At 41.9% G+C, this 26229-nt stretch overlaps 1 protein-coding gene across 1 annotated transcript in view; it reads right to left on the bottom strand.

Annotated features, from left to right (window-relative positions):
• Positions 1-26229, bottom strand: part of LOC134319787 (NACHT, LRR and PYD domains-containing protein 12-like) — an 88660-nt gene that overhangs the window by 46439 nt on the left and 15992 nt on the right. Inside the window, exons 4-8 of the mRNA XM_063001402.1 lie at positions 24638-24811; positions 22813-22986; positions 15251-15424; positions 9816-9989; positions 3870-3923 (exon numbers count right to left, since the gene is read on the bottom strand). Coding sequence (XP_062857472.1) covers positions 3870-3923; positions 9816-9989; positions 15251-15424; positions 22813-22986; positions 24638-24811 — 750 coding nt within the window. The remainder of the gene's footprint in view (positions 1-3869; positions 3924-9815; positions 9990-15250; positions 15425-22812; positions 22987-24637; positions 24812-26229) is intronic.

The following is a 26229-nucleotide window of genomic DNA, read 5'->3' on the forward strand; positions in this document are numbered from 1 at the left end:
GACAAGGATCTCAACAGCTATGCTGACCATTGGGCTAAAGTAAGGGCTACAAAGAGCATCCTGTGGATATTCGACTATTGGCGCCTACAGGCCCACCAAGCCCATACTGTTTGGGCTGTTACATGGGCATGTGCATCCTCTGCCAGCCGCCCAGTTCCTAATACACTCTTAGTTGCCCCAGTTTTTTTGAATGTGTGCCTAGTCAAACAAAAAAAAACTGATTTCTTCCTTTTGGAATTGGATCTGGCCACTATGTTCAGATTGAGGGAACACAGGCCATAGGTTACCCCTATTGAAAGAGATAACCACAGAGCCTCAAACGACCAGCCAACACCTCCTTCATTTCTGGTCGTTCTCAGACATGATCCTAGCACCTAGCAACCATAGTGGAACTAGTGTATGCGCTCATTAAACGAGTAAATGAACCCAGAGGGTGCAGACAGAATTAGATAATTGCTCAGAGAGATTTGTCAAATTTGTTAGAAGAAACATGGGCGCGGTCATCCCATTGGCTCCACTGAAGAAGATGAAGACAACAGGAGTCCTGTACTCATAGAACTACAGGATTAGGCAACCTTAATATTTCCACACTCACACCTGGGTCTAGAATCACACCTCATACCACCACACATCAGAACCAAGTCATTAAAAAGATCAAGTAAACAGTAACAGTCATTCAACCTGTTTGCGGCCAGACCATCTGCTGTGGGCAGAGCATCGGACCGAGTGAGGGAGATGTAGTGGAACGGACTTCCACCCAACCTACAGACATTAAGACTCTTGAATTCTTACAGCGCATTATCAAATTTTTATGATTTCTTGGAAGATTGGGGCCCAAGACCCAAAAACATTGCCAACAGTTAAAATTAAATCCTTTGGGCCCCACATACAGTATGCCACACAAGATATGCAAGGTCACCAAACAGAAAGCTATAGCTGAGATTGGAAAAGCCTCAGCTGTCAGCCTAACAGCCGACATGTGGACCTCCAGAAACATGGACGCCTATCTTGTGGTGACATGCCACTTCATCACAGATGAGGATAAACTGTCTACTATTCGTTTGGGGGTAAAAAAAACTTTTCACAAACCCACACAGCAGCTCACCTACCTGAGGCCAAAGAAAACCTAATGGCTGAATGGGGAATAAAGCCAAAAGTTTGGTCACTGATTGAGCAGCAAATATGTTAAACCAACTTAGTTAAACCAGTCTTAGCTCCCCAGGTTCTTTTGGCTCCCATCAGATGGGAGATAGATTCAGAAATTGAGGAAGCCAATGCCCAAATCACTCTACCTACACAATGTCCTTCCACAAAAATGTATGTTCCAGTTTCATTTAGGGATAGACATGGGTTTATTCCTCTCTTACCACAGGACATCCTGGTGAGACTAGAACGTTACAATTATTATCCAACAAATACTGGTGGGAAAGTATGGTTGCAGATATTCACCGTTTTGTTGCCTCGTGCTCTACATGTTCTCAGTGTAAGACCCCAAGCATGCCATTACCTGTTCCATCACGCCCTTGGTCACACATTGCTGTGGATTTCATTACAGACCTTCCGAGCTCTCAGGGCAATACAGTAATTCTCACAGTAGTGGATCGGTTTTCACGTGGGGTTTGGTTTATTCCCTTTCCACATTTGTCTACAGCCTTTCAAACTGCTGAGAGCCTTTTTCAGTATGTATTCAGACTATTTGGGGTCCCTGAGAATATAATCTCGGACAGAGGTACACAATTCAGTTCACAAGTCTGGTCAGTGTTCATGGAGAGATTGGGTATTCCAGTCAGTTTAATGTCCGGATATCATCCACAATCAAATGGCCAATGTGAGCGGGTTAATTAGGAATTGGGTAAATTCCTTAGAATATATTGTCATAATAATCAGAATGACTGGTCTGAGTATCTACATTGGGCAGAGATAGCCCAAAACTCTCTTATCAGTTCAGCTACTAAGTTGACCCCATTTCAGTGTATGTTTGGTTATCAACCACCATTAATGCCATGGTCTTTTGAGCCTTCAGATGTCCCCCCAGTTGACCATTGGATGAGGTGGAGCAAGGAGGTTTGGGGGCAAACCCACCAACATATTGATTCAGTTCTGAGACTAAATAAATGTCTTGCTGATAGACGTCGTGGTGACAACCCCTCCTATGCTCTTGGTGACAGAGTTTGGCTGTCGACCAGGGACTTCAGGTTTGCTGAGGGAAGTAAAAAACTCATGCCCAAATATATTGGACCCTTTAAAATTCTCAGTAAGATTAATAAACTCAAACTGCCTGCTCAATATAGTGTTTGCTCTTCTTCTCATGTCTCTCTACTGAAACCCGTTGTCCCTGGTCCTTTGGATGAGGCCACTCCCGAAGCCATGCCTCAGTAACCGTTGAAGGCACTCCAATGTACGCTGTTTGTCAGCTTCTGGATTTCAGAAGAAAAGGAGGGACCCTCCAATAACTCGTCGATTGGGAAGGTTACGGACCAGAGGAGAGGAGTTGGGTTTCTGCAGCAGACGTGTTGGATCCGATATTGTTGGAGAAGTTTCACCGCTGCCACCCATCCCGTCCTGCTCCACGCCCCAGAGGTCGTCCTAGTAGGCAACCATTGAGCCATCGTCAACCCAGGAGGAGGGTTCCTACTCCAGGAGTTCGCACCTTGACGGTTCTGGTTGTGGGGGGGGTTGGTCATCTTGGGCGTCATCGTCCTCGGGCCGTCTCAGACTCTTTGGGGGAGGGTACTGTCACACTTCCGGGTTCCCACTCTACCACTAGCGCTCCGGACTACAATACCCATAATCCATCGCCGCATGACGTCAACACCACGAGTTCACAATCATCCAATCGCGAACTGTTTTTCTGGTCGTCATCACCGGAATTCTAATCTCACACACTTGTACCTCATTACCTTAAACATGTTTATACCCCATTGTTTGCATCGTGTCTTTGCAAGGTATAGCCAACGTAGTTGTCTTACTGAGTGTTTGTATTGCATTTCGTGTCTGTTCTATGGTTTTGACTATTGTTCGTATTTTGGTTTCGTCTTTTAGATTCGCCCTTTGGTTTTGTTTGCTTGTGTTTTTGTTTTCAGCTTTTGTCTTGTCCTTTGGTAACATTCTCTGTGATTTTGTTGTTTGAGTGTGTTATCAGTTATAATAAACTGTTGTTATATCTTTTAGTTCCGCTCACGTCGTGTTCTGCTTGTCCAGCGTTACACCATGGTATTAAAGAGATGAACTTGAGGAGACCCCCCAGATCTTTAGTGACGTCGACTGTAGTCTGTTTCATTTTAACAACAATATGTTATGCGGTAGAAGGAGGACTCAAATGCAGATTTAAAGGAAATAATACTTTTATTTATTAAAGCAAATAAAATAACAAAATTGGAAAAACTAGAAATGAAAACCAATCGGGAACCCCGATGGAAGCCGCGGGCGCTGCGGGCAACAAAAAACTGACAATGGAAAATAAACAATAAGGTGGGGCGCGAACCCGGGTCGCAGAGACGCAAGCCGGTTGCGTTACCACCGCACTATCAGAGCGCGGGTGAACAAGAAAAGAAAAGAAAAGAAAGGCTCGTTGAGAGCCAGCCCCGGTCACTCTGTTGGCCTGGGCGGAGCGCGATCGGCGGTCACAGCGCTGGAATTCACAGCCGGGGAACACGCCAATCTGAAAAAGACAAAACCTATAAAAGTAAGTAGTCAAGGCAATGAGGTGGATTCGAACCGGGGACGTTGGCGTACCAGCCGCACACGTTACGGCATCGCCACCCAGCGGTTACAAGATCCAAATACAATAAAAGCTATAGCGCCGAGAAGGGGCTCTCCACAAGCACAAACGGCTTGTGGCTAACAAAGCCGCTAGCGCTGAAGCTAACACGATCAAAACAAAAAGCAGTACGAGGACTGCACGGCGTCGCACCACACTGGCCCTAAAGGAGATAAATCAAAAGCTATTTACCTCGGCCTTTCAGCCTACACACCCGACTGGCCTAAACGCCACCCGGGGTAACCTGCTGACCCTAAAAAGGAGTGTGGACGAGCTGCCACTGAGAGCAAAGAGCAACAAAAGGTGCGACATGTCAGGGAAATTCTTCATTTAAAGATGAATGAGTGATGATCGAGCTCTGGTTTAATCTGCTTTTTATTTACTTTATTCACTGATAAATAGATGAAAGTGAATCTTTCACTCCAAAAGTCCTAAAAGCAGCACTTCTGGACAGTTGAGTGCTTCAACACTAGTACACACGTGATGTATATTAAGGATCTTTGCATGCGTTTCTCATCAGCTGGTCTAGTGGAACTGTTTCATCTGGACTCACAGTTACTAAGAGATGTAAAACGAGACCTGCAACACGTGTATTAAGAAACCATCACCATAACAGGTGAGGAACAGCTTCTACCCCTGATCTGCTGTGCATTCAATCTGTCTCCCCCTGTCTCTTTCTGGCTGTGGTCTCTGTGCTTCTTGGCCTAATAGAGGGGGGTGAAGCTTCAGCAGCACCCTGGTCACCTTAAACACCAGTTACCTTAAACACCTGTGACCTGGTGCTGCCTTTTTCTGCTGCTATACTTTGAATCGTGCACTTTAGATCCGCATAAAGCTGCTGTAGTTCCTGTGCAATACTTGAATGTAAATGTAAATATTTAAAATTCCTATCTTAGTTATTTCTTCTAGTTTTTAAGTCTTAAGTTTTATTTTTACTAAACATAGTTTCTCTTGCTATTTAAAGTGTATCACAAAAGTGAGTACACCCCTCACATTTCTGCAAATATTTCATTATATCTTTTCATGGGACAACACTATAGACATGAAACTTGGATATAACTTAGAGTAGTCAGTGTACAGCTTGTATAGCAGTGTAGATTTACTGTCTTCTGAAAATAACTCAACACACAGCCATTAATGTCTAAATAGCTGCAACATAAGTGAGTACACCCCACAGTGAACATGTCCAAATTGTGCCCAAATGTGTCGTTGTCCCTCCCTGGTGTCATGTGTCAAGGTCCCAGGTGTAAATGGGGAGCAGGGCTGTTAAATTTGGTGTTTTGGGTTCAATTCTCTCATACTGGCCACTGGATATTCAACATGGCACCTCATGGCAAAGAACTCTCTGAGGATGTGAGAAATAGAATTGTTGCTCTCCACAAAGATGGCCTGGGCTATAAGAAGATTGCTAACACCCTGAAACTGAGCTACAGCATGGTGGCCAAGGTCATACAGCGGTTTTCCAGGACAGGTTCCACTCGGAACAGGCTTCGCCAGGGTCGACCAAAGAAGTTGAGTCCACGTGTTCGGCGTCATATCCAGAGGTTGGCTTTAAAAAATAGACACATGAGTGCTGCCAGCATTGCTGCAGAGGTTGAAGATGTGGGAGGTCAGCCTGTCAGTGCTCAGACCATACGCCGCACACTGCATCAACTCGGTCTGCATGGTCGTCATCCCAGAAGGAAGCTGACGCACAAGAAAGCCCGCAAACAGTTTGCTGAAGACAAGCAGTCCAAGAACATGGATTACTGGAATGCCCTGTGGTCTGACGAGACCAAGATAAACTTGTTTGGCTCAGATGGTGTCCAGCATGTGTGGCGGCGCCCTGGTGAGAAGTACCAAGACAACTGTATCTTGCCTACAGTCAAGCATGGTGGTGGTAGCATCATGGTCTTGGGCTGCATGAGTGTTGCTGGCACTGGGGAGCTGCAGTTCATTGAGGGAAACATGAATTCCAACATGTACTGTGACATTCTGAAACAGAGCATGATCCCCTCCCTTCGAAAACTCCAAGATGACAACTGCCTTGCTGAGGAAGCTGAAGGTAAAGGTGATGGACTAAACCCAATTGAGCACCTGTGGCGCATCCTCAAGTGGAAGGTGGAGAAGTTCAAGGTGTCTAACATCCACCAGCTCCGTGATGTCATCATGGAGGAGTGGAAGAGGATTCCAGTAGCAACCTGTGCAGCTCTGGTGAATTCCATGCCCAGGAGGGTTAAGGCAGTGCTGGATAATAATGGTGGTCACACAAAATATTGACACTTTGGGCACAATTTGGACATGTTCACTGTGGGGTGTACTCACTTATGTTGCAGCTATTTAGACATTAATGGCTGTGTGTTGAGTTATTTTCAGAAGACAGTAAATCTACACTGCTATACAAGTTCTACACTGACTACTCTAAGTTATATCCAAGTTTTATTTCTATAGTGTTGTCCCATGAAAAGATATAATAAAAAATTTGCAGAAATGTGAGGGGTGTACTCACTTTTGTGATACACTGTATTATGTTTACACACACCGAGACCTAAGACCATTTCGTTCTAATCATGTACATGGTTTTGAATGACAATAAAGCAGAGTCTGAGTCTGAGTCAGAAGAAGCTATAAGGGTCGATGGGGTAATTGATGGCCTCCCATCTATTGCCTCATCCATGTCAGCAGAGCATTTCTAAGATGATGCTGTTGCTTCACTACTCTTTGTTCTCACCCCAGTTGTCATGTTTTTCCATGTTTTGTTGTATTTTTGTCATGATTTTGCTTTCATCTTTTTGTGGTCGCCGCCGGTCCTGTTGCTCCATTTCTTTTTTGTCGGATGGTCTCTGCGTCTGTTGGTACTGGATGGCTGGTGTCTGTTGGATAATTTTGAAAGATGTGGATGCTGATTGCTGTGTGCAGCTATGTAATTGCTTGGACTCCGATTCCGGCTTCCCTCCCCCGGGCCACCTTTGGCTTTGTGCTTGCATCGGGATAGCGCACTCCTCCCTCGCCGATGGTGCATCCATCGGGGATCTCGTTGGAGTTTCAAGTTTGATGGCACTGGTGGTGTGCTGGCTGGGTTGGCTAGCATGGAACTTGACCTGAACTCTCTCCGATTTGGATTACTTAACATTCGTTCGCTATCCGGCAAGGGTTCTTTGGTTTATGATCTCCTGAAAGATCATGGATATGACTTCCTTTGCTTGACTGAGACATGGCAACAACCTGGTGATTTCTCCCAGCTGAATCAGTGCACTCCACCTGGGTTTGTTTACGTCTGCAAAGCTCGTGTCATGGGACGAGGAGCCAGTGCGGCAATTTTCTTTAGCGAGAAATGTCGGGTTTCCACAGTATCTGTTCTTGCTTACTCTTATTTTGAATCAGCTATTAATTCCGTCTCCACCTTCAAATCCCACCTAAAGACTCACTTATTTAAACTAGCCTACAATTCACTTGATTGTTCAATGTTAATTGTATATGTCTTGTATTGCCTGTGTTGTGTTGTTTAACTGATCTGGAAGATGTAAGGTGCCCTTAAATACTTTGAAAGGCGCCTATAAATAAAATGCATTATCATTATTATTACTGGTGAGTGTTGTTTAGTTATTAGAACTGTTCATCTGTACCATAATTAACTCATAAAGCTCTGTGTTGTGTTGTGTAAGTACTGCTATGTAGGAAGGAAGACACCGACCTCTGCTGATTACTTCCTTTATTACAGTAGAAACCATATGAACAATAAACAGAATTAATTAAGCTCGTCAGAAATAATGAAGCTCCACAGTAAACATGTACACAGTTCTCTCTCATACACTCACATCATCAGTTCCTGCTGATATAACTGCTCACAGGAAACCTAGTGAAATGGAGAACATAGTACCTTTATATTTCTGCTACAAGATATTTTTATATTCACAAGCTTCATCAAACTGTTTATTACCTCATACTGATCTGTTTAACATTGTTTATTACCTTATACCTCATATACCTCATATGTTTACTGACATATTACAGAAAATTAAACACAGTAATCAAGATACGTACCGACACTCAGCTCATTAATAACAGAGTGAGAATGTTACAGCTAAATCTTAATAAACTCACGTCCCTTATAGAGACACAAAACTATTACCAAGCATTTTAACATGAATAACATCCAATTACAAAATAAATAATATGGATTACATAAAACCTAATACATCTACCCAATACACTCATCAGGATTTTATAGAATTTTAACAAGAAAACAAAATAAAAATAAATTTTTTAATCTGGTTACAGACTTCAAGTCTGACATGTTTAAAACTTGGATACTCATGTCTTATTAGGATTTATTGTCAGAATTGAATGTAAAATATTCACACATTATTCTGACTCGTTGGGACGAACAGCTGTACAGTTCAGCACTAGAAGCTTTAAAACGACTCTCTGGAATTGACTCCCGATCTTTTAAGAGTGTAATATAGGTGAATCGACTAATTAAGGAATCGACTCCTGGTCTTATTCAGGTGTTTGATATATGAATCGATTAATTTAGGGATCAATTCGACTCCAAAGCTTTTCGATGTTGGAGATCAACAGCTGCAGTGTTATTAAATCTTATCACTTAAAATAACTAATTTGTGATAAACTACTCTGCTTTACCAGAGGATTAAAAAGATAATGTATAATTAAATCAAATGTAATAATTTGGTTTATTAATTATAAACTTTTTACCTGTTTATTTTCATTTTTTAGATGAAATTAATTCCTGTCATGATTTTTGATCAAACTGAATATTTAGCACAAACAGTGTCCATACATTTGTGCTTCACACTTTACACAACATACAAACAACAGATGCTGATATAATAAAGTTTTATTGTTTTATACACATTATTATAAATTTTACATAAAAATTCAGTACCATCATTAATATATTACTAGTATTATTATTTTAAATGTTACACATTAATAATTAAAATCAGAATGTGGTTTAATAATGAATGAATGATGAATCTGTGACTGATCTGAGTGAATTAGATGTTGAATGTACAGGACGAGCGCTGTGTCTCCAGAGTCTGATCATAATAACAATCTATTCAGCATCATAAACACTTTCTTCTTGTGATTAAAACCTTTTCTACAGTTTCTCAGTCGTGTCATGATGTCTGAATCCTGCACAGTTTCATCTTCTCATTCACATCCTGTACAGATGTTTTAATCACAGCTGTAAATCACCTCTGTGGTCATTTGAATTGTAGAATGATTGACATGTTCTCCGTTCCTCAAGATAGAAGATACACGGAACATCCCAGAAATAATATCTGCTTTTAATCTCTGTCTTCATCTGAGTTTATCCCCAAATACTGAAACTAATAAAATAATAAATTAATAATAGTCGTGTGTTCTCATATTTAATGATGGAAACATGATGGAACAGTGTATCTGTAGTTCATCACCTCACATGTTATCTCTTCTTCTTACTGTCATGTTTAACTAAGTATTTTTATGCCTTTGTGTATTAACAGTGTTTTGTTTAGTTAAATGTCATTTTCTGTACTAGAAGAAGAAGAAGAAGATATACTTTATTTGTCATGTATACATATACACGTGTACAGTACAATTAAATTATTTCTTCGCATATCCCAGCTTGTTTTGGGAGCTGGGGTCAGAGCGCAGGGTCAGCCATCGTACCGCGCCCCTGGAGCAGAGAGGGTTAAGGGCCTTGCTCAAGGACCCAACAGTGGCTGCTTAGCAGAGCCTGGATTTGAACCGCCAATCTTCCGGTTGATAGCCCAAAGCTCTACCCACTAGGCTAGGCTTAAATTTAAGTTTTTACATGTTGATGGTGATTAATATTGAACATTTTTACACAAGACCAGAAACACAAACTGTCATCATCAGATTGTCATCCACACACTTAAAATCTGTAAAGTTCATTTTTAATCATTATTACTTAATAAAATTGTTAAAATAATTTTTATTATATCTTATAAATGTTATGAATTCAGTGTTTAGTTCTAATCAGTACAGATTTAATTTAACTAGAACCTTTTATTCCTGAACTAGATTTTTTCAAGTAGTTTTTACTCACTTCAGAACCTCCAGTCTGAAACGTTCATTATCCTTCAGATCATAGAGAAGCTTCTTTCCTGAATGTGTTAGATTATTCACAGACAGATAAAGTTCTCTCAGGTGTGAGGGGTTTGATCTCAGAGCTGAAGCCAGAGCAGAACAACCTTCATCTGATACACCACAACGATCCAACCTGCAGAGAGAACAATGATCAGATCTTCACTGTTTATCATCAGAATTATTACTACATTTAATCATTAAATGAATCTCACATGCAGCAAAACCTGCAATAATGACACAAAGTTTTATTATTTACAATCACTAAACTTGATAAGGAGGACCTGGGTTTGATTCTAACCTACTGTCACCTAAACTCTGGGTACTCTGGTTGTCTTCTAACAAACCACAAGGTGGATTGGCTTAATAAGTATATGGGTATGAGTAATGCTCTGCATTGGTTTGGCACCCTGTTCAAAAGAGTATAAATAACAAGTTGTGTGAACATCTACAGTAGAATATTTAAACTTTTTTAAAGAGGACTGGGGGGTATTCGAGATTAAGTGATTAAACCGGGTAAGTTAACTCAGAATTAACGAAAACTCGAGGTTTTCCATTCCATAAACCGAGATTAAAGAGAGCCTGTGTCAGTTACTATAGCAACTTACACTCTGAAACTAACCTGCAGGTTAACTTAAACCTAACCCGGAGTTACTCTTACTTTTCTCATGTAAACCCGGTGTGTTCCTCCAGGATCCAGTGGATACAGACGCGCTAATTATTCAAACAGATCTTAGTCGGGAACGAGTAATTAAACTTAGATTACACATCCTGATGAATTTCTCTGCAAACATTTCCGTTTTTATCACAGTCAGTCAATTCGGGGAGAGTGGGGACGGTTGCAAAAAGGGGCAGTTGCAACATTATTAATCACAGTAATCACAATATTAATAAAAAGGCTTGTTATAACATTAATTATAACATTATGAATAGAATGTTATGGATGAATATAGAACAGTTTAGTACACACAGTTTAGTGAGCTTAAATAATTTGTGGTTCAAATTGATTGTAGTAATTAACCCCATGATTGTTACTTAAAACAGGGCTTAAATATTCAGTATATACAGTATATATACTGTATATACAGTATATACTGTATATATATATATATATATATCAGAGTCAGAGTCAGACTCAGAGAGGTTTTATTGTCATTTCAGCTACATACAAGTACATATTGAAACGAAACAGCGTTCCTCTAGGATCACGGTGTAACATGGTACAAAAAGTGCAAGACAATACAAAAACAGTGTAAATACAACAATAAATACAACAAATCCTATAATAAATAACTACAAAAGATATTCCTAATTATCCCTAATCTAAACAAGTAATTAGAAGACAGGACTAAAGACAAGTGTTAGTACATGATGGTGAATAGATGGTACAATGGTTCATGAGGTAGTGACATGTTGTACATTAGCAGCGTAAAATTGGCAATGCCGATAAGGTGCCTAAAAAGTAAATAAGGTGCAAAAATACAAGTAAGGTGCAGAAATTACTTGTGCAGTTCCAGGAGGTGTGCAAAAAATGCAAGTAACATAGTCAATACAGTTCAGTGTGTGGCAGCAGAAAATTTCCGGAGGAAATTGTTATAGTACTGAATTGAGGAGTCTGATTGCCTGAGGGATAAAACTGTTACACAGTCTGGTTGTGTTAGTCCAGATGCTGCGGTATCGTCTCCCAGACAAGAGCAGAGTAAAAAGTCCATGTGATGGATGGGTTGGATCGTCCACAATGCTGAGAGCTTTGCGGATGCAGCGGGTGTTAAAAATGTCCGTGAGAGATGGAAGAGCGACCCCGATGATCTTTTCAGCTGTCCTCACTACTCGCTGGAGAGTCCTGCGGTCCGACGCAGTACAATTTCCGAACCAGACAGTGATGCAGCCGCTCAGGATGCTCTCGATTGTTCCTCTGTAGAACGTGGTGAGAATGGGGGGTGGCAGATAAGCTTTCCTCAGTCTTCTCAAAAAGTAGAGACGCTGCTGGGCTTTCTTGGTGATAGAACTGGTGTTGAGGGTCCAGGTGAGATTCTCCTCCAGATGAACACTGAGAAATTTGGTGCTCTTGACGATCTCAACAGATGAGCCGTCGATGTGCAGTGGGGAGTGGTCCCTTAGTGTCTTTCTAAAGTCAATGACCATCTCTTTGGTTTTATCCACGTTCAGAGACAGGTTGTTGACTTGGCACCAGTCCGTTAGATGTTGTATCTCCTCTCTGTACGCTGACTCATCGTTGTTGCTGATGAGTCCCACCACAGTTGTGTCGTCTGCAAACTTAACGATGGAATTCGAGCTGTGCATTGCTGTACAGTCATGCGTAAGCAGAGTAAACAGCAGTGGACTGAGCACACAGCCTTGGGCAGCGCCGGTGCTCAGTGTGGTGGTGCTGGAGGTGTTCTTACCGATCCGGACGGACTGAGGTCTCTCAGTCAAGAAATCCAGGATCCAGTTGCAGAGAGAGGTGTTCAGGCCCAGCGTGCTCAGCTTTCCAATGAGATGCTGAGGAATGATGGTGTTGAATGCTGAGCTAAAGTCTATGAACAGCATCCTGACGTAAGTGTTCTTTCTGTCCAGGTGTGTAGAAGCCAGGTGAAGTGTAGTGGATATGGCATCGTCCGTTGAGCGGTTAGGACGGTACGCAAACTGCAGTGGGTCCATGGTGGGAGGCAGTAGGGTCTTAATATGCCTCATGACTAGTTTCTCGAAGCACTTCATTGATGATGGGCGTGAGTGCTACGGGACGATAGTCATTGAAGCATGACACAGATGACTTCTTTGGCACGGGTACGATGGTGGTCGTCTTGAGGCACGTTGGAACGATGGCGCTGCTCAGGGAGATGTTGAAGATGTCAGTGAATACATCTGCCAGCTGTTCTGCACATCCTTTGAGCACTCGGCCAGGAATGTTGTCTGGTCCAGAAGCTTTCCGTGGGTTGACTCTGTGCAGAGTTCTCCTCACGTCCGCTGTGGTGAGACGAAGCACCTGGTCGTCACAAGGTGGGATCATCTTCCTCGCCAACATGTTGTTCTGCGCCTCGAACCGAGCGTAGAAGTCATTCAGCGCATCTGGAAGGGAGGCATCACCGTCACAGATGGGTGGAGTCGTCCTGTAGTTGGTGATGGCCTGGATGCCCTGCCACAAGCGCCGTGTGTCACCGCTGTTCTGGAAGTGGCTGTGGATGTTCTGGCCGTGTGCGCGCTTTGCTTCTCGGATTGCCCGGGACAGTCTGGCTCTCGCTGTTCTCAGAGCCGGCTGGTCACCTGCTTTAAAAGCGGAGTCTCGGGCCCTCAGCAGTTCACGCACCTCTGGAGTCATCCACGGCTTCTGGTTGGGTCTGGAAGTGATGGTTCTAGTGGTAGTGACGTCCTCAATGCATTTGCTGATGTAGCAGGTCACTGAAGTCGTGTACTCCTCTAGATCAGTGTAATCGCCGTATGTTGCAGCCTCCCTAAACATGTCCCAGTCAGTGCACTCAAAACAGTCCTGAAGAGCAGAGATGGATCCTTCTGGCCAGGTTTTCACCTGTTTCTGTACAGGTCTGGAGCGCCTGACGAGTGCTCTGTATGCTGGGATTAGCATTACAGAGATGTGGTCTGAGTATCCGAGGTGGGGGCGGGGCTCCGCCCGGTACGCACCGGCAATGTTCGTGTAAACATTATCCAGCGTGTTCGCTCCTCTCGTAGCAAAGTCCACATGCTGATGGAATTTAGGGAGAACAGACTTGAGATTTGCATGATTAAAATCCCCAGCGATAATAAACTGTCCGTCTGGATGAGTGTTCTGCAGTTCGCTGATGGCTCTGTAAAGTTCGCTCAATGCTTCCTTCGCGTTCGCGCTGGGCGGAAGATACACCGCGACAATAAGCACGCTGGTGAATTCCCATGGTAAATAAGAAGGTCTGCATCTAACAATAGCAAATTCCACCATCGGAGAACAGTACGCCACAACAAGCATAGAGTTCTTGCACCATTCGGTGTTAATGTAAACACAAACGCCTCCTCCTCGTGTTTTACCGGACTGAGCTGCATTTCTATCGGCGCGATACGATGCTAGCCCGTCTAGCTGAATGGCACTGTCTGGAATGTTGTCGCTAAGCCATGTTTCAGTGAAAATTAAAACACAACAGTCCCTGTACTCACATTGGGTAGTTCGCTGAAGTCTGATACAGTCCAGTTTATTCTCCAGAGAGCATGCATTTGCGAGGAATAACGATGGTAGAGCCAGCTGGCTTGGGTTAGCTTTTAGCTATATATATATAGCTATATATGTATATATACAGTATATATATATATGAAAGTATATATATATATGAAAGTGCTCTGTATGTGTTGTACACATTTTTGTCTGTTTTTTAATACACTGCCTGGCCAAAAAAAAGGTCACACACACACACACTAATATTTGGTTGAACCGCCTTTAGCTTTGATTACGGCATACATTCACTGTGGCATCATTTCCACAAGCTTCTGCAACGTCACAACATTTATTTCTTTCCAGAGTTGCATGAATTTTCCCCAAGATCTTGTATTGATGATGGGAGATTTGGACCACTGCGCAAAGTCTTCTCCAGCACATCCCAAAGATTCTCAATGGGGTTCAGGTCTGGACTCTGTGGTGGCCAATCCATGTGTGAGAGTGATGTCTCATGCTCCCTGAAGCACTCTTACACAATTTGAGCCCGATGAATCCTGGCATTGTCATCTTGGAATATGGCCGTGTCATCAGGGAAGAAAAACTCCATTGATGGAATAACCTGGTGGTTCAGTATATTCAGGTAGTCAGCTGACCTCATTCTTTGGGCACATAACGTTGCTGAACCTAGACCCTGACCAACTGCAGCGACCCCAGATCATAGCACTGCCCCCACAGGCTTGTACGCTTGTACCCTGATGCGCCCATCACTCTGGAACAGGGTAAATCTGGACTCATCAGACCACATGACCTTCTTCCATTGCTTCAGAGTCCAATCTTTGTGCTCCCTAGCAAACTGAAGCCGTTTTTGCCGGTTAGTCTCACTGACGAGTTGTTTTCTTAAGACTACACAGCTGTTTAGTCCCAAACCCTTGAGTGCGTGTGGAAATGCTCTTACTTTCACTATTACACATCCCTGAGTTCTAATGTCATTTTTCTACTGTTTGATTTCACCAAACGTTTAAGTGATCGTCAATCATGATCATTTTTTCTGACCACATTCCTTCCTCGAAGATTATGTTTCCCCACTGCAATTCCACTTTTTATGTGTTAGACAGTTCTTAACCCTATTTTAGTAGTGGCAGAGGGACTTTAGTACACAACTTCCATTCAAACCTAAATCCTCTGTTTCAGTCTCACTATTAGAGAAGATGAGTTAGTGAGGAGCAGCTCATGTGTGATTCTCAGAGAGATGATCTTACCTCAGTATCTCCAGTTTACAGTGAGGATTCTCCAGTACAGCAGAGAGACGCTTCACTCCTGAATCTTTTAGTTTATTTCCAGAAAGATGAAGTTCTCTCAGGTGTGAGGGGTTTGATCTCAGAGCTGAAGCCAGAGCAGAACAACCTTCATCTGATACACCACAATTATACAACCTGCAGAGAGAACAATGATCCACTCTTCATTCTCTCAGTTCTAGAGGAACTTCATCATCTACAGCAGCCTTTCTCGGGTGCCGTCTGGCTTCGTCAGGGGTGCTGTCAAAAATATTCTGACAGTGATGGGTCGTTCGCGAACGATCCGATTCTTTTGAACGGCTCTTTAAAATGAACACCTCTGGGAGCCGCTATATATAAATAAAGTCCTCGGGTTACGGCGGACTCAACATACGGCGATTGTGGATACGTCACCATCTCCTATACATTTATTAATAAAGTCTTGTTCGTCATTCCTATGTACGGCGTTTGCGACGTAAAAACAAAGTTTGCGCGGGAACTAGTTGGGGAGCCGAGCGGACGAATATATCGTCACGTGGCGCTACACGAGGAAGACGGTGTTGTTCATTCGCCGCACAGTTCTTATCGGCTGTAATCCACCCATTCCGCTTCCATCAGTAAAGGGACTTAATCAGTCATAATAAGAGCTGTTTATTGTCGGAATTCAGATCCAAAAACAGAGAGCGAGCGACACACACACACATTTAAAAAAACTCTAAAACTTAAAAGAAGCTTTATTGGCATGACAAATAAGGACATTCGTATTGCCAAAGCAAGTTACAGAGAAATAATTAAAAAAAGCAATAAGAAAGAACAAATATATACAAAACAGTTACGTGTGCAAAAATATAAAATAGAATAAAATAATAATAAAAACAGTGCAAAATAATAACTAAAAATTATAATATTTACATTAATGAGGTAGTAATAACGATCAGTTTGTGTGTGAGAGAGCGAGAGAAAGAGAGACTGATCGTTATTACTCATTACTAGAGATGCATGAGTACCGATACTAGTATCGGGTTTTTGCCCGATACCGCGCTCATTAACTCGTATTCGTACTCGCAAACGAGTCTCCGATACTAAACATCCGATACCGTGCCTAGTGCACGTTGCTGAGACTGAGAATGAGTGACAGGTCGAACAGCCAATGAGAACGCAGGATACAGTGCGAGGGGAAACGCAGGAGAGAAGTGTAAAGAGGTGAGGGAGGGGCTTAATTAATATAGTTTATATCAGAATACACCGGCACACACACGTTTTACAGTATTTCTGACCTGATCATCCTCTACAAAACATAACACCAACACTGCATTGCAAAATTATTAATTAACCTCCAACTTACGAACGATCCATACTGTTCGTGTTGAAAAATAAATGAATCTGAGTGGATTTGGCCTCATTGATTTTACGCTGCACATCAGCGTAACACTTTGATCACTTGCTACTTGTTGACGTGCATTTTTGGACGTGGTATCATTAAAAAAAAAAAAAAGGGAGACCAGAGAAGCTCGCCTGTGATTCCAGTTAGTGATAGATGGTGTAGTGTGAAACCCCCTATCGCCGATCAGTTGTGTAGTGTGAACTGTACAGCGACCCGGCACATCAGAAAGTAATGTGAGCTTGGCATAACAACAAAACACCAACATTGCAAAAATATTTATTAACTTCTAACTCACTACAGAACAATCCATGCTATTCGTGTTGCCAAATCCACTCAGATTCATTTATTTTTCCTCCTTGATTTCATCACATCAGCGCACAAACACTGATCACTCGCTACTTGTTGACGTGCACTGTTCCATAATGCTCCAGATTGCATCATTCTAAATAGGTATCGTATCGGCGAGTACAAAAATACATGTACTTGTACTTGTACTCGGTAGGGAAAAAATGGTATTGATGCATCCCTACTCATTACTGTAAATATTATAATTTTTATTGTTATTATTTTGCACTGTTTTTATTAATATTTTATTCTATTTTATATTTTTTGTGCACATGTAACCGTTTTAGTAAGTAAGTAAGTAAGTAAGTAATTTATAAAGCACATTTACATCCAAAGTGCTGTTTTGTATATATTAGTTTTTTCTTACTGTTATTTTTATTATTTCTTGCTTTGGCAATATGAATGTCTTTATTTGTCATGCCAATAAAGCTTCTTTTGAATTGAGAGAGCCGTAACCAAGCTACAGAGAGAACACGCAGAAAAGAAGCAGTGCTCTTAGTATAATGACAAATAATTGAGAAATAAATCATAAACTTGTTTAATTATGTTAAATCCGATTCGTTCATGGCACGAACTGAGCTTTTCGAGCCTAACTTACATAGGAACAAGTACAGGGAGCGACTGAGGGCTCTGGACCAGGAGCTCAGTGTCTGCCTCTCATCCATCCCTGCCAGAATAGGGCGATTGTGTGCATCATCCCAGGCTCAGGTTTCCCATTAAAAGTAAATCACGTTTGCCCCCCCCCCTAAATGACACCTTATGGTGTGCGTGTGTGTGTGTGTGTGTTAGCAGTCCGAGGGATGCAGAGTGTGAGTTTTTAAATACATTTTAGACTGGGGTGACTTGAGATTTTGCATACTTTCAAAGGGTGAGAAACACTGATCTACAGAATTACTACAGTCTACAATCAGTGTGGATGAATCACTGTGTAACAGTAAAATCAACAAAGTACAAATAAAATAAGATGGGTCCACATACTTTTGTCCATATAGTGTAAGTGTAAATATAGAGGTAGAATATTGTGGTTATAAAGGTTTTATTGTTGACTGTTTTCTTTATGGCTTCTTTCAGTTGAATGTACTGATAGTAAAAGTGATCTGGTTGGTTTGCTGGATTTTTCCTTGATGATGAACCAGACTGGTTCCTCCTCTCTGTCTCCATTACTGAATTACTGTACCAGACTGGTTCCTCCTCTCTGTCTCCATTACTGAATGACTGTACCAGACTGGTTCCTCCTCTCTGTCTCCATTACTGAATTACTGTACCAGACTGGTTCCTCCTCTCTGTCTCCATTACTGAATTACTGTACCAGACTGGTTCCTCCTCTCTGTCTCTATTACTGAATTACTGTACCAGACTGGTTCCTCCTCTCTGACTCCATTACTGAATTACTGTACCAGACTGGTTCCTCTTCTCTGTCTCCATTACTGAATTACTGTACCAGACTGGTTCCTCCTCTCTGTCTCCATTACTGAATTACTGTACCAGACTGGTTCCTCCTCTCTGTCTCCATTACTGAATTACTGTACCAGACTGGTTCCTCCTCTCTGTCTCCATTACTGAATGACTGTACCAGACTGGTTCCTCCTCTCTGTCTCCATTACTGAATGACTGTACCAGACTGGTTCCTCCTCTCTGACTCCATTACTGAATTACTGTACCAGACTGGTTCCTCCTCTCTGTCTCCATTACTGAATTACTGTACCAGACTGGTTCCTCCTCTCTGTCTCCATTACTGAATTACTGTACCAGACTGGTTCCTCCTCTCTGTCTCCATTACTGAATTACTGTACCAGACTGGTTCCTCCTCTCTGTCTCCATTACTGAATGACTGTACCAGACTGGTTCCTCCTCTCTGTCTCCATTACTGAATGACTGTACCAGACTGGTTCCTCCTCTCTGTCTCCATTACTGAATGACTGTACCAGACTGGTTCCTCCTCTCTGTCTCCATTACTGAATGACTGTACCAGACTGGTTCCTCCTCTCTGTCTCCATTACTGAATGACTGTACCAGACTAGTTCCTCCTCTCTGTCTCCATTACTGAATGACTGTACCAGACTGGTTCCTCCTCTCTGTCTCCATTACTGAATTACTGTACCAGACTGGTTCCTCCTCTCTGTCTCCATTACTGAATGACTGTACCAGACTGGTTCCTCTTCTCTGTCTCCATTACTGAATGACTGTACCAGACTGGTTCCTCCTCTCTGTCTCCATTACTGAATGACTGTACCAGACTGGTTCCTCTTCTCTGTCTCCATTACTGAATGACTGTACCAGACTGGTTCCTTCTCTCTGTCTCCATTACTGAATGACTGTACCAGACTGGTTCCTCCTCTCTGTCTCCATTACTGAATGACTGTACCAGACTGGTTCCTCCTCTCTGTCTCCATTACTGAATGACTGTATACCAGACAGGTTCCTCCTCTCTGTCTCCATTACTGAATGACTGTACCAGACTGGTTCCTCCTCTCTGTCTCCATTACTGAATGACTGTACCAGACAGGTTCCTCCTCTCTGTCTCCATTACTGAATTACTATACCAGACTGGTTCCTTTTCTCAGACTCCATGATGAAAACTTTAATGGATCTATGTTCATTAAAACATTCCATTAAAGGAATCTGGAGGAATTTCAGTGCGTAGCTTAGGCTGAATGCCCGTGATCTTTGATCTCACAGATGGCAATGCCCCCTTTGTGATTTGGCCCTGGTTAATGATCCACCGGTGCCTCTTGTTTAGCTGAGAACATTTAAAAAGGCCTGTGGATCAGTCATGTTGGTTTGGTTACTCCTGCATCTTTTGCTTCTGTCTGTCAGTTTTGCCTTTGCATTTGATTCTGTTTGTCTTAGCCTTTGTCTTTGCCTCATCATTATTTTGGTTTGTTTGTCTGTTAACTCTTGTTAGTTCCTGTTTGTTCTTGTTCAGGTTAGAGTTTAGGTTCCTGTTTCATTTGTGTTGGCGTAGCTCAGGGTTTTGTATACTTTAGTCCATGTGTGTTTAGTCTAGAGTTGTGTTGAAATTAGTTTAGCATTTAGTTTAGTTCCTGCATTTGTGTCTGGTCTGTTGTTAACTTGTCTTGTTGGTTTTGTTTTTATTAAACTTTGTTAATCAATATCTTTGCATGTGAGAGGGGCTCTCGTCACAGCCCATTTAGTTACATAATAGTCTCCCTAATAGAACACAGTCTCCACAATAGAACCTTCTGGACTCTCAGCCCACTGAAATGGAACACTGCAGCATATGCCCGGCATCCAGTACCCGCTGGGGATGTTTGTGTTCCCCCAGTGCCCACTACCAGTGTGGTCCGGGTGCCGGTGCCCACTGCCGATTTGGCCCCGTTGCCAGTGCCCACTAAAAATGCCCTTGACTGTCCCACATCCACGTTAGGAGCCAGCCATTAGTCTCCATTTTCTACTGTACCTTGTGATGACCCCATAGTCTCCAGGGGTCCTTATGTCTTTCCGCCGGCTCCTATCTCGTCCATGTATTTGTCTGTTGCAGTTCGTTCCAAACCCCTGTCAGCTCAGCCTGTTTCCTTATGTCCGTCAGTTTAAGTTCTGCCATGCCAGATCCGATCAGTGCATTTGTCAGAAAAGTCAAACTAATTCTGTCAGTCAGTTGTCATGTCCTGTCCTTGTCCATCTGTCCAAGTCTGTCATGTCTTTTCATCAAGTTTTATGGGTTCTAATTTGTCTAGTCATGATTTGCCCATGTTCCAGTCCTTTCAAGTTAGTTCTAGGCCTCTCTAGGACTTAAACTGTTTTGTCAAGTTCACTGGTTCAAGTTAGTCCTGTGTGTTTGCCATGTCAAGTCCAGTCTTTGTGTCAATTCAAGCTAATTCTTCAGGAGCTACCCAGGATTATGTGTTCTGTTCTCTGTTCTCTTTGCCATGTCAAGTCCGTCCAGTTATGACAAGTCAAGCTAATTCTGTCAGTCAGTCTTTTATGTCTGGTCCTTGTCTGTCCGCCCAAGTCTGTCCTGTCTCTTTGTCAGGTTGCAGTCTGTTAATCCTGTTACATGTTGATCTGTTTCTGTCTGTCCTGAGTCAGCAAATCAGGGTTCCAAAAATATATTGTTTGTTTGTAGTCTCGGGCCATCCAGCCACCCAGTCAGAGTCAACCAGCTCAAAGTTTTCACCAGTTCTGGTTGGTCACTTAAGAAACCTTTTGCTGAATACATGCGACTCAACAGGGTTCAAGCCGTTGTCTCCTCCAGACGGCTCTTCCTGTGCTATGTCTTCACCACTAGACAGAGCTCCAGTTTCCATGTTGCAGACTGCAGACACACAACTGGGTTTAAGCTACTGTCTACTCCAAATGGCTCTCCCTTTGCTATGCTGCTGTCACCAGTCAAAGCTCCATGCCCCTTGTTGCAGACTGTACGCAACTCAACAGGGTTTAAGTTACCATCTACTCCAGACAGTTTTCCCTGTGCTTTGCTGCTGCCGCCACCAGTCAAAACACCAGGTTCCATGTTACTGACTCAGGATGCCTCTTCAGACTTCTTTCAGCTGACTTCGGACACCTCTGCAGGCTCCTCGCAACTGACTTCAGATGCCTTTTTAGGGTCCAAGCAGCTGATCCAAGATGCCTCTCCAATCTTCAAGCAGCTGACTTCAGACGCGTTTCCAGGCTCCATGCAGCTGACTTTAGATGCCTCTCCAGGCTCCATGCAGCTGACTTTAGACGCCTCTCCAGGCTCCATGCAGCTGACGCCTCTCCAGGCTCCATGCAGCTGACTTTAGACGCCTCTCCAGGCTCCATGCAGCTGACGCCTCTCCAGGCTCCATGCAGCTGACTTTAGATGCCTCTCCAGGCTCTATGCAGCTGACTTTAGACGCCTCTCCAGGCTTCATGCAGCTGACTTTAGACGCCTCTCCAGGTGGTGCTTCAGTTCTCATGTCAGTGCCCCCAGATGGTGCTTCAGGTCTCACATCGGCACCCCCAGATGGTGCTCCTAGCTTCACAAATCCAGCCCCTGTGGGCTGCTGGAGTACACCTGCCACGCCCATCTCTCTGTGTGTTCCTGTTTGTTCTTGTTTAGGTTAGGGTTTAGGCTCCTGTTTCATTTGTGTTGGCTTAGCTTAGGGTTTTGTATAATTTATCCCATGTGTGTTTAGTATAGTGTTGTGTTAAGATTAACTTAGCATTTAGCTTCGTTCATCTGTGTTTAGCATAGTTCATGTTTAACTTAGCTTAGTTCCTGTATTTGTGTCTGGTCTTGTCTGTTAACTTGTCTTGTGTGTTTTGTCCTTATTAAATTGTTAATCAATCAATATTTCTGTGTGTGTGTGTCCACCCCTCTACTCTCATTATAGCCCATTTAGTTATAAAACGAAATGTAAGAAATTTTGTCTTTTTTTTATTTGCATTTTCCCTTAAAATAGTTCCAATTTAGTACAGTTTAGTACTTAATACACTTAATGTACTTTAGTTGTACAAAAATAATACAAGAGCTCGACTTTAAGTACAAAAGTAGTTGTTCCATTTTAGAACTCTTTAAGTGTATTGATCATTAGTGTGACAATAATAAACTTGAGTGCACTGTAGTATATTAAAGATTAGTATAATTAAGTCTACTTTTTTCACCAGTGCTGATCTGGTGTAATAACAGTAAAACATGAATCAGAAGTAATTCCTCCTCTTAGACTGAAGGACTCAGTATTGTTACAGGTTTATTTTATAGATCATTTCCTCTCTTTATTTAGTAAATACACAACTTCTATTCAAACCTAAATCCTCTGTTTCAGTCTCACTATTAGAGAAGATGAGTTAGTGAGGAGCAGCTCATGTGTGATTCTCAGAGAGATGATCTTACCTCAGTATCTCCAGTTTACAGTGAGGATTCTCCAGTCCAGCAGAGAGACGCTTCACTCCTGAATCTCCTAGTTTACTATAAGACAGATCGAGTTCTCTCAGGTGTGAGGGGTTTGATCTCAGAGCTGAAGCCAGAGCAGAACAACCTTCATATGACACATCACAATAACACAACCTGCAGAGGGAACAATGATCCACTCTTCATTCTCTCAGTTCTAGAGGAACTTCATCATCTACAGAGTCACTACAGTCTACAATCAGTGTGGATGAATCTCTGTGAAACAGTAAAATCAACAAAGTACAAATAAAATAAGAAGATGTGGCTGATTTCAGGTCTCTGGTTTCTTTTAGATATTTCACTCTTCTTATTACTAGGTATAAAATGGTAATAATGAGGGTGTGGTTGTGTTTTGGTGCTGGTGTGAGGGGTGGAATTTGCTGCTTTAGTTACAGTATTGGATATAAACCACATTTTCCTTTTTATGCTCTTTTTATAAATAATTAAATTGATGTTTCCTGTTCTGACATGGTGTATCAGCAGAACAAAACAAAAAAAATCACTGGTCCAGAATCGTTTTAGTAACTTTATTTTGACCCCTTAACTAGCTGCTAATGTTTGATGATGTAGATCATACTTGGAGTTGATTAGATATTTGTGTGTTTATTAAAAGTTAATAAATTGTGTAAGAGCTCCTGAGCAGTCAGCATATATTAGTGTTGTGAGTTTGTGTGCTGCTTCTATTATGTTCATTAGCATGTTTCCACAAATAGATCTCTGAGTGGAGTGAAAGTGTCTTCGTGACGGCAGCAAATAGATCGTTTGATTTCTGGAATGGCTGAACGTCATCCACCAATCAGAGCAGCACATCTGCATACAGATTGGAGGACCTTATCGTTTAGAAGTGGTGGACTGTCAGTTGTCAGGCAGCCACTGATATTGACAGACATGAACTCATTCACTAGTCCAGGTTTACTAGTGAACACTTCATTTAGCTGTTTTTTATTTGGTCACATCGATTAATGTTTTGTTCTGTGTGAACCCATGTGAATGGTTGTGACCCCACTGTGTAGTCCTCATGAACTCTGTGAGTCTCTTATACTTTTTTGTTTTAAAATGTGTGTTATTTCCTGTTTATAACTCTGCGATCATTCTCTTTTTTTTTAACTACACGCGGTAATCCCCGCCCCTGTACAACATCCTTTTTTATCCTTCTATAAACGAGTTCAACTGCAGTCATTACGTCTCAGTTTCATCTTGTTCTTTTTTATATTTATTTATTTTCTTTAAGTTCTGTCCAATTCATTATTCCAGTTAGATCTCTCTTCACCACAGAACTCCATCACACCACACCCAATTTATGTTACAGCCTAACTCTAGATGGGTCATAACATTTATAATATTTTTATCTGGTTTATAGTTCATCATTAGAGATGATTATTTTACTAAATTTATCTACAAATTTAATTCACTTCAGCAGACGTAACTTAAATCTGAAAATTTAGTGATTATAAGTGGTGATTTTACATTATTAATGAACAGGAAGGTTTTAACATATTAAGGTAAAAAAACAGATATTAGAAATCCAACACTGTAAGATGTTCTGATCTGGTGTAATAGCAGTAAAACATAAATCAGAAGTAATTCCTCCTCTTATACTGAAGGGCTCAGTATTATTACAGGTTTATTTTTATAGATCATTTCCTCTCTTTATTTAGTAAAGACACAACTTCCATTCAAACCTAAATCCTCTGTTTCAGTCTCACTATTAGAGAAGATGAGTTAGTGAGGAGCAGCTCATGTGTGATTCTCAGAGAGATGATCTTACCTCAGTATCTCCAGTTTACAGTGAGGATTCTCCAGTACAGCAGAGAGACGCTTCACTCCTGAATCTCCTAGTTTATTATCAGTCAAATCGAGTTCTCTCAGGTGTGAGGGGTTTGATCTCAGAGCTGAAGCCAGAGCAGAACAACCTTCATCTGATGCACCACAATTATTCAACCTGCAGAGAGAACAATGATCCACTCTTCATTCTCTCAGTTCTAGAGGAACTTCATCATCTACAGAGTCACTACAGTCTACAATCAGTGTGGATGAATCTCTGTGAAATAGTAAAATCAACAAAGTACAAATAAAATAAGAAGATGTGGCTGATCTCAGGTCTCTGGTTTCTTTTAGATCTTTCTCACTTCTTATTACTAGGTATAAAATGGTAATAATGAGGGTGTGGTTGTGTTTTGGTGCTGCTTTATTTACAGGGTTCTGATTGTTTGGTTGGATATAAACCACATTTTTCTTTTTGTGTTAATTTGCTGGTTTGATCAGAATTGAAAGTTTCTGTGCTGACATGGTGGATCACAAAAACAATGATGTGAAATTCTGAAGGTTTCAGGTGGAGAAAGAGTGGCTAGTGCTAAAGCTTCAACAGAGGGAGATACACCACAAAGAGCTGGTGGAATTGAAGGGGCCAAACTTGACATCATGGCTAAGAAGCTTTCTATGAGTTTTAGCAAGCCAGGCCATTCTGTACCGATTATATACCGCCCTCCATACAGAGTAATGTACATAGCCAAGTAACAATAGAAAATGTTAATAGACTTTAGTGATTTTTGACTAAATGAACTATAAAATGCTTAAATTTTGTCAGTGTTTTAACTTTAACATTTTCCTGAATTAAATTATTTAAACCTTAAAATACAATTAAATAATACACACATTTTTATACTTGGAATGGAATGAATGACCTAAAAGTGCTGTTGCCATGCATAGAACCAGAGTGTTCGTTTTTAAAAGGCAATTTAGCTGCATTCATTGTTTTGTGCACGCAAACTAAGTTAAGAAGTGTTACGAACATTTTGAGAAACGCACCCCTGATTGTTTGCTGGATTTTTCCTTGATGATGTTGAAGATCATGAGCAACCATTACTGAATGACTGTACCAGACTGGTTCCTCCTCTTTGTCTCCATTACTGAATGACTGTACCAGACTGGTTCCTCCTCTCTGACTCCATTACTGAATGACTGTACCAGACTGGTTCCTCCTCTCTGTCTCCATTACTCAATTACTGTACCAGACTGGTTCCTCCTCTCTTTCTCCATTACTGAATGGCTGTATCAGACTGGTTCCTCCTCTCTGTCTCCATTACTGAATTACTGTACCAGACTGGTTCCTCCTCTCTGACTCCATTACTGAATTACTGTACCAGACTGGTTCCTCCTCTCTGTCTCCATTACTGAATTACTGTACCAGACTGGTTCCTGGTCTCTGTCTCCATTACTGAATTACTGTACCAGACTGGTTCCTTCTCTCTGTCTCCATTACTGAATTACTGTACCAGACTGGTTCCTCCTCTCTGTCTCCATTACTGAATTACTGTACCAGACTGGTTCCTTCTCTCTGTCTCCATTACTGAATTACTG

Source organism: Trichomycterus rosablanca, chromosome 1 (genome assembly GCF_030014385.1).
Source record: "Trichomycterus rosablanca isolate fTriRos1 chromosome 1, fTriRos1.hap1, whole genome shotgun sequence".
Lineage (NCBI taxonomy): Eukaryota > Metazoa > Chordata > Actinopteri > Siluriformes > Trichomycteridae > Trichomycterus > Trichomycterus rosablanca.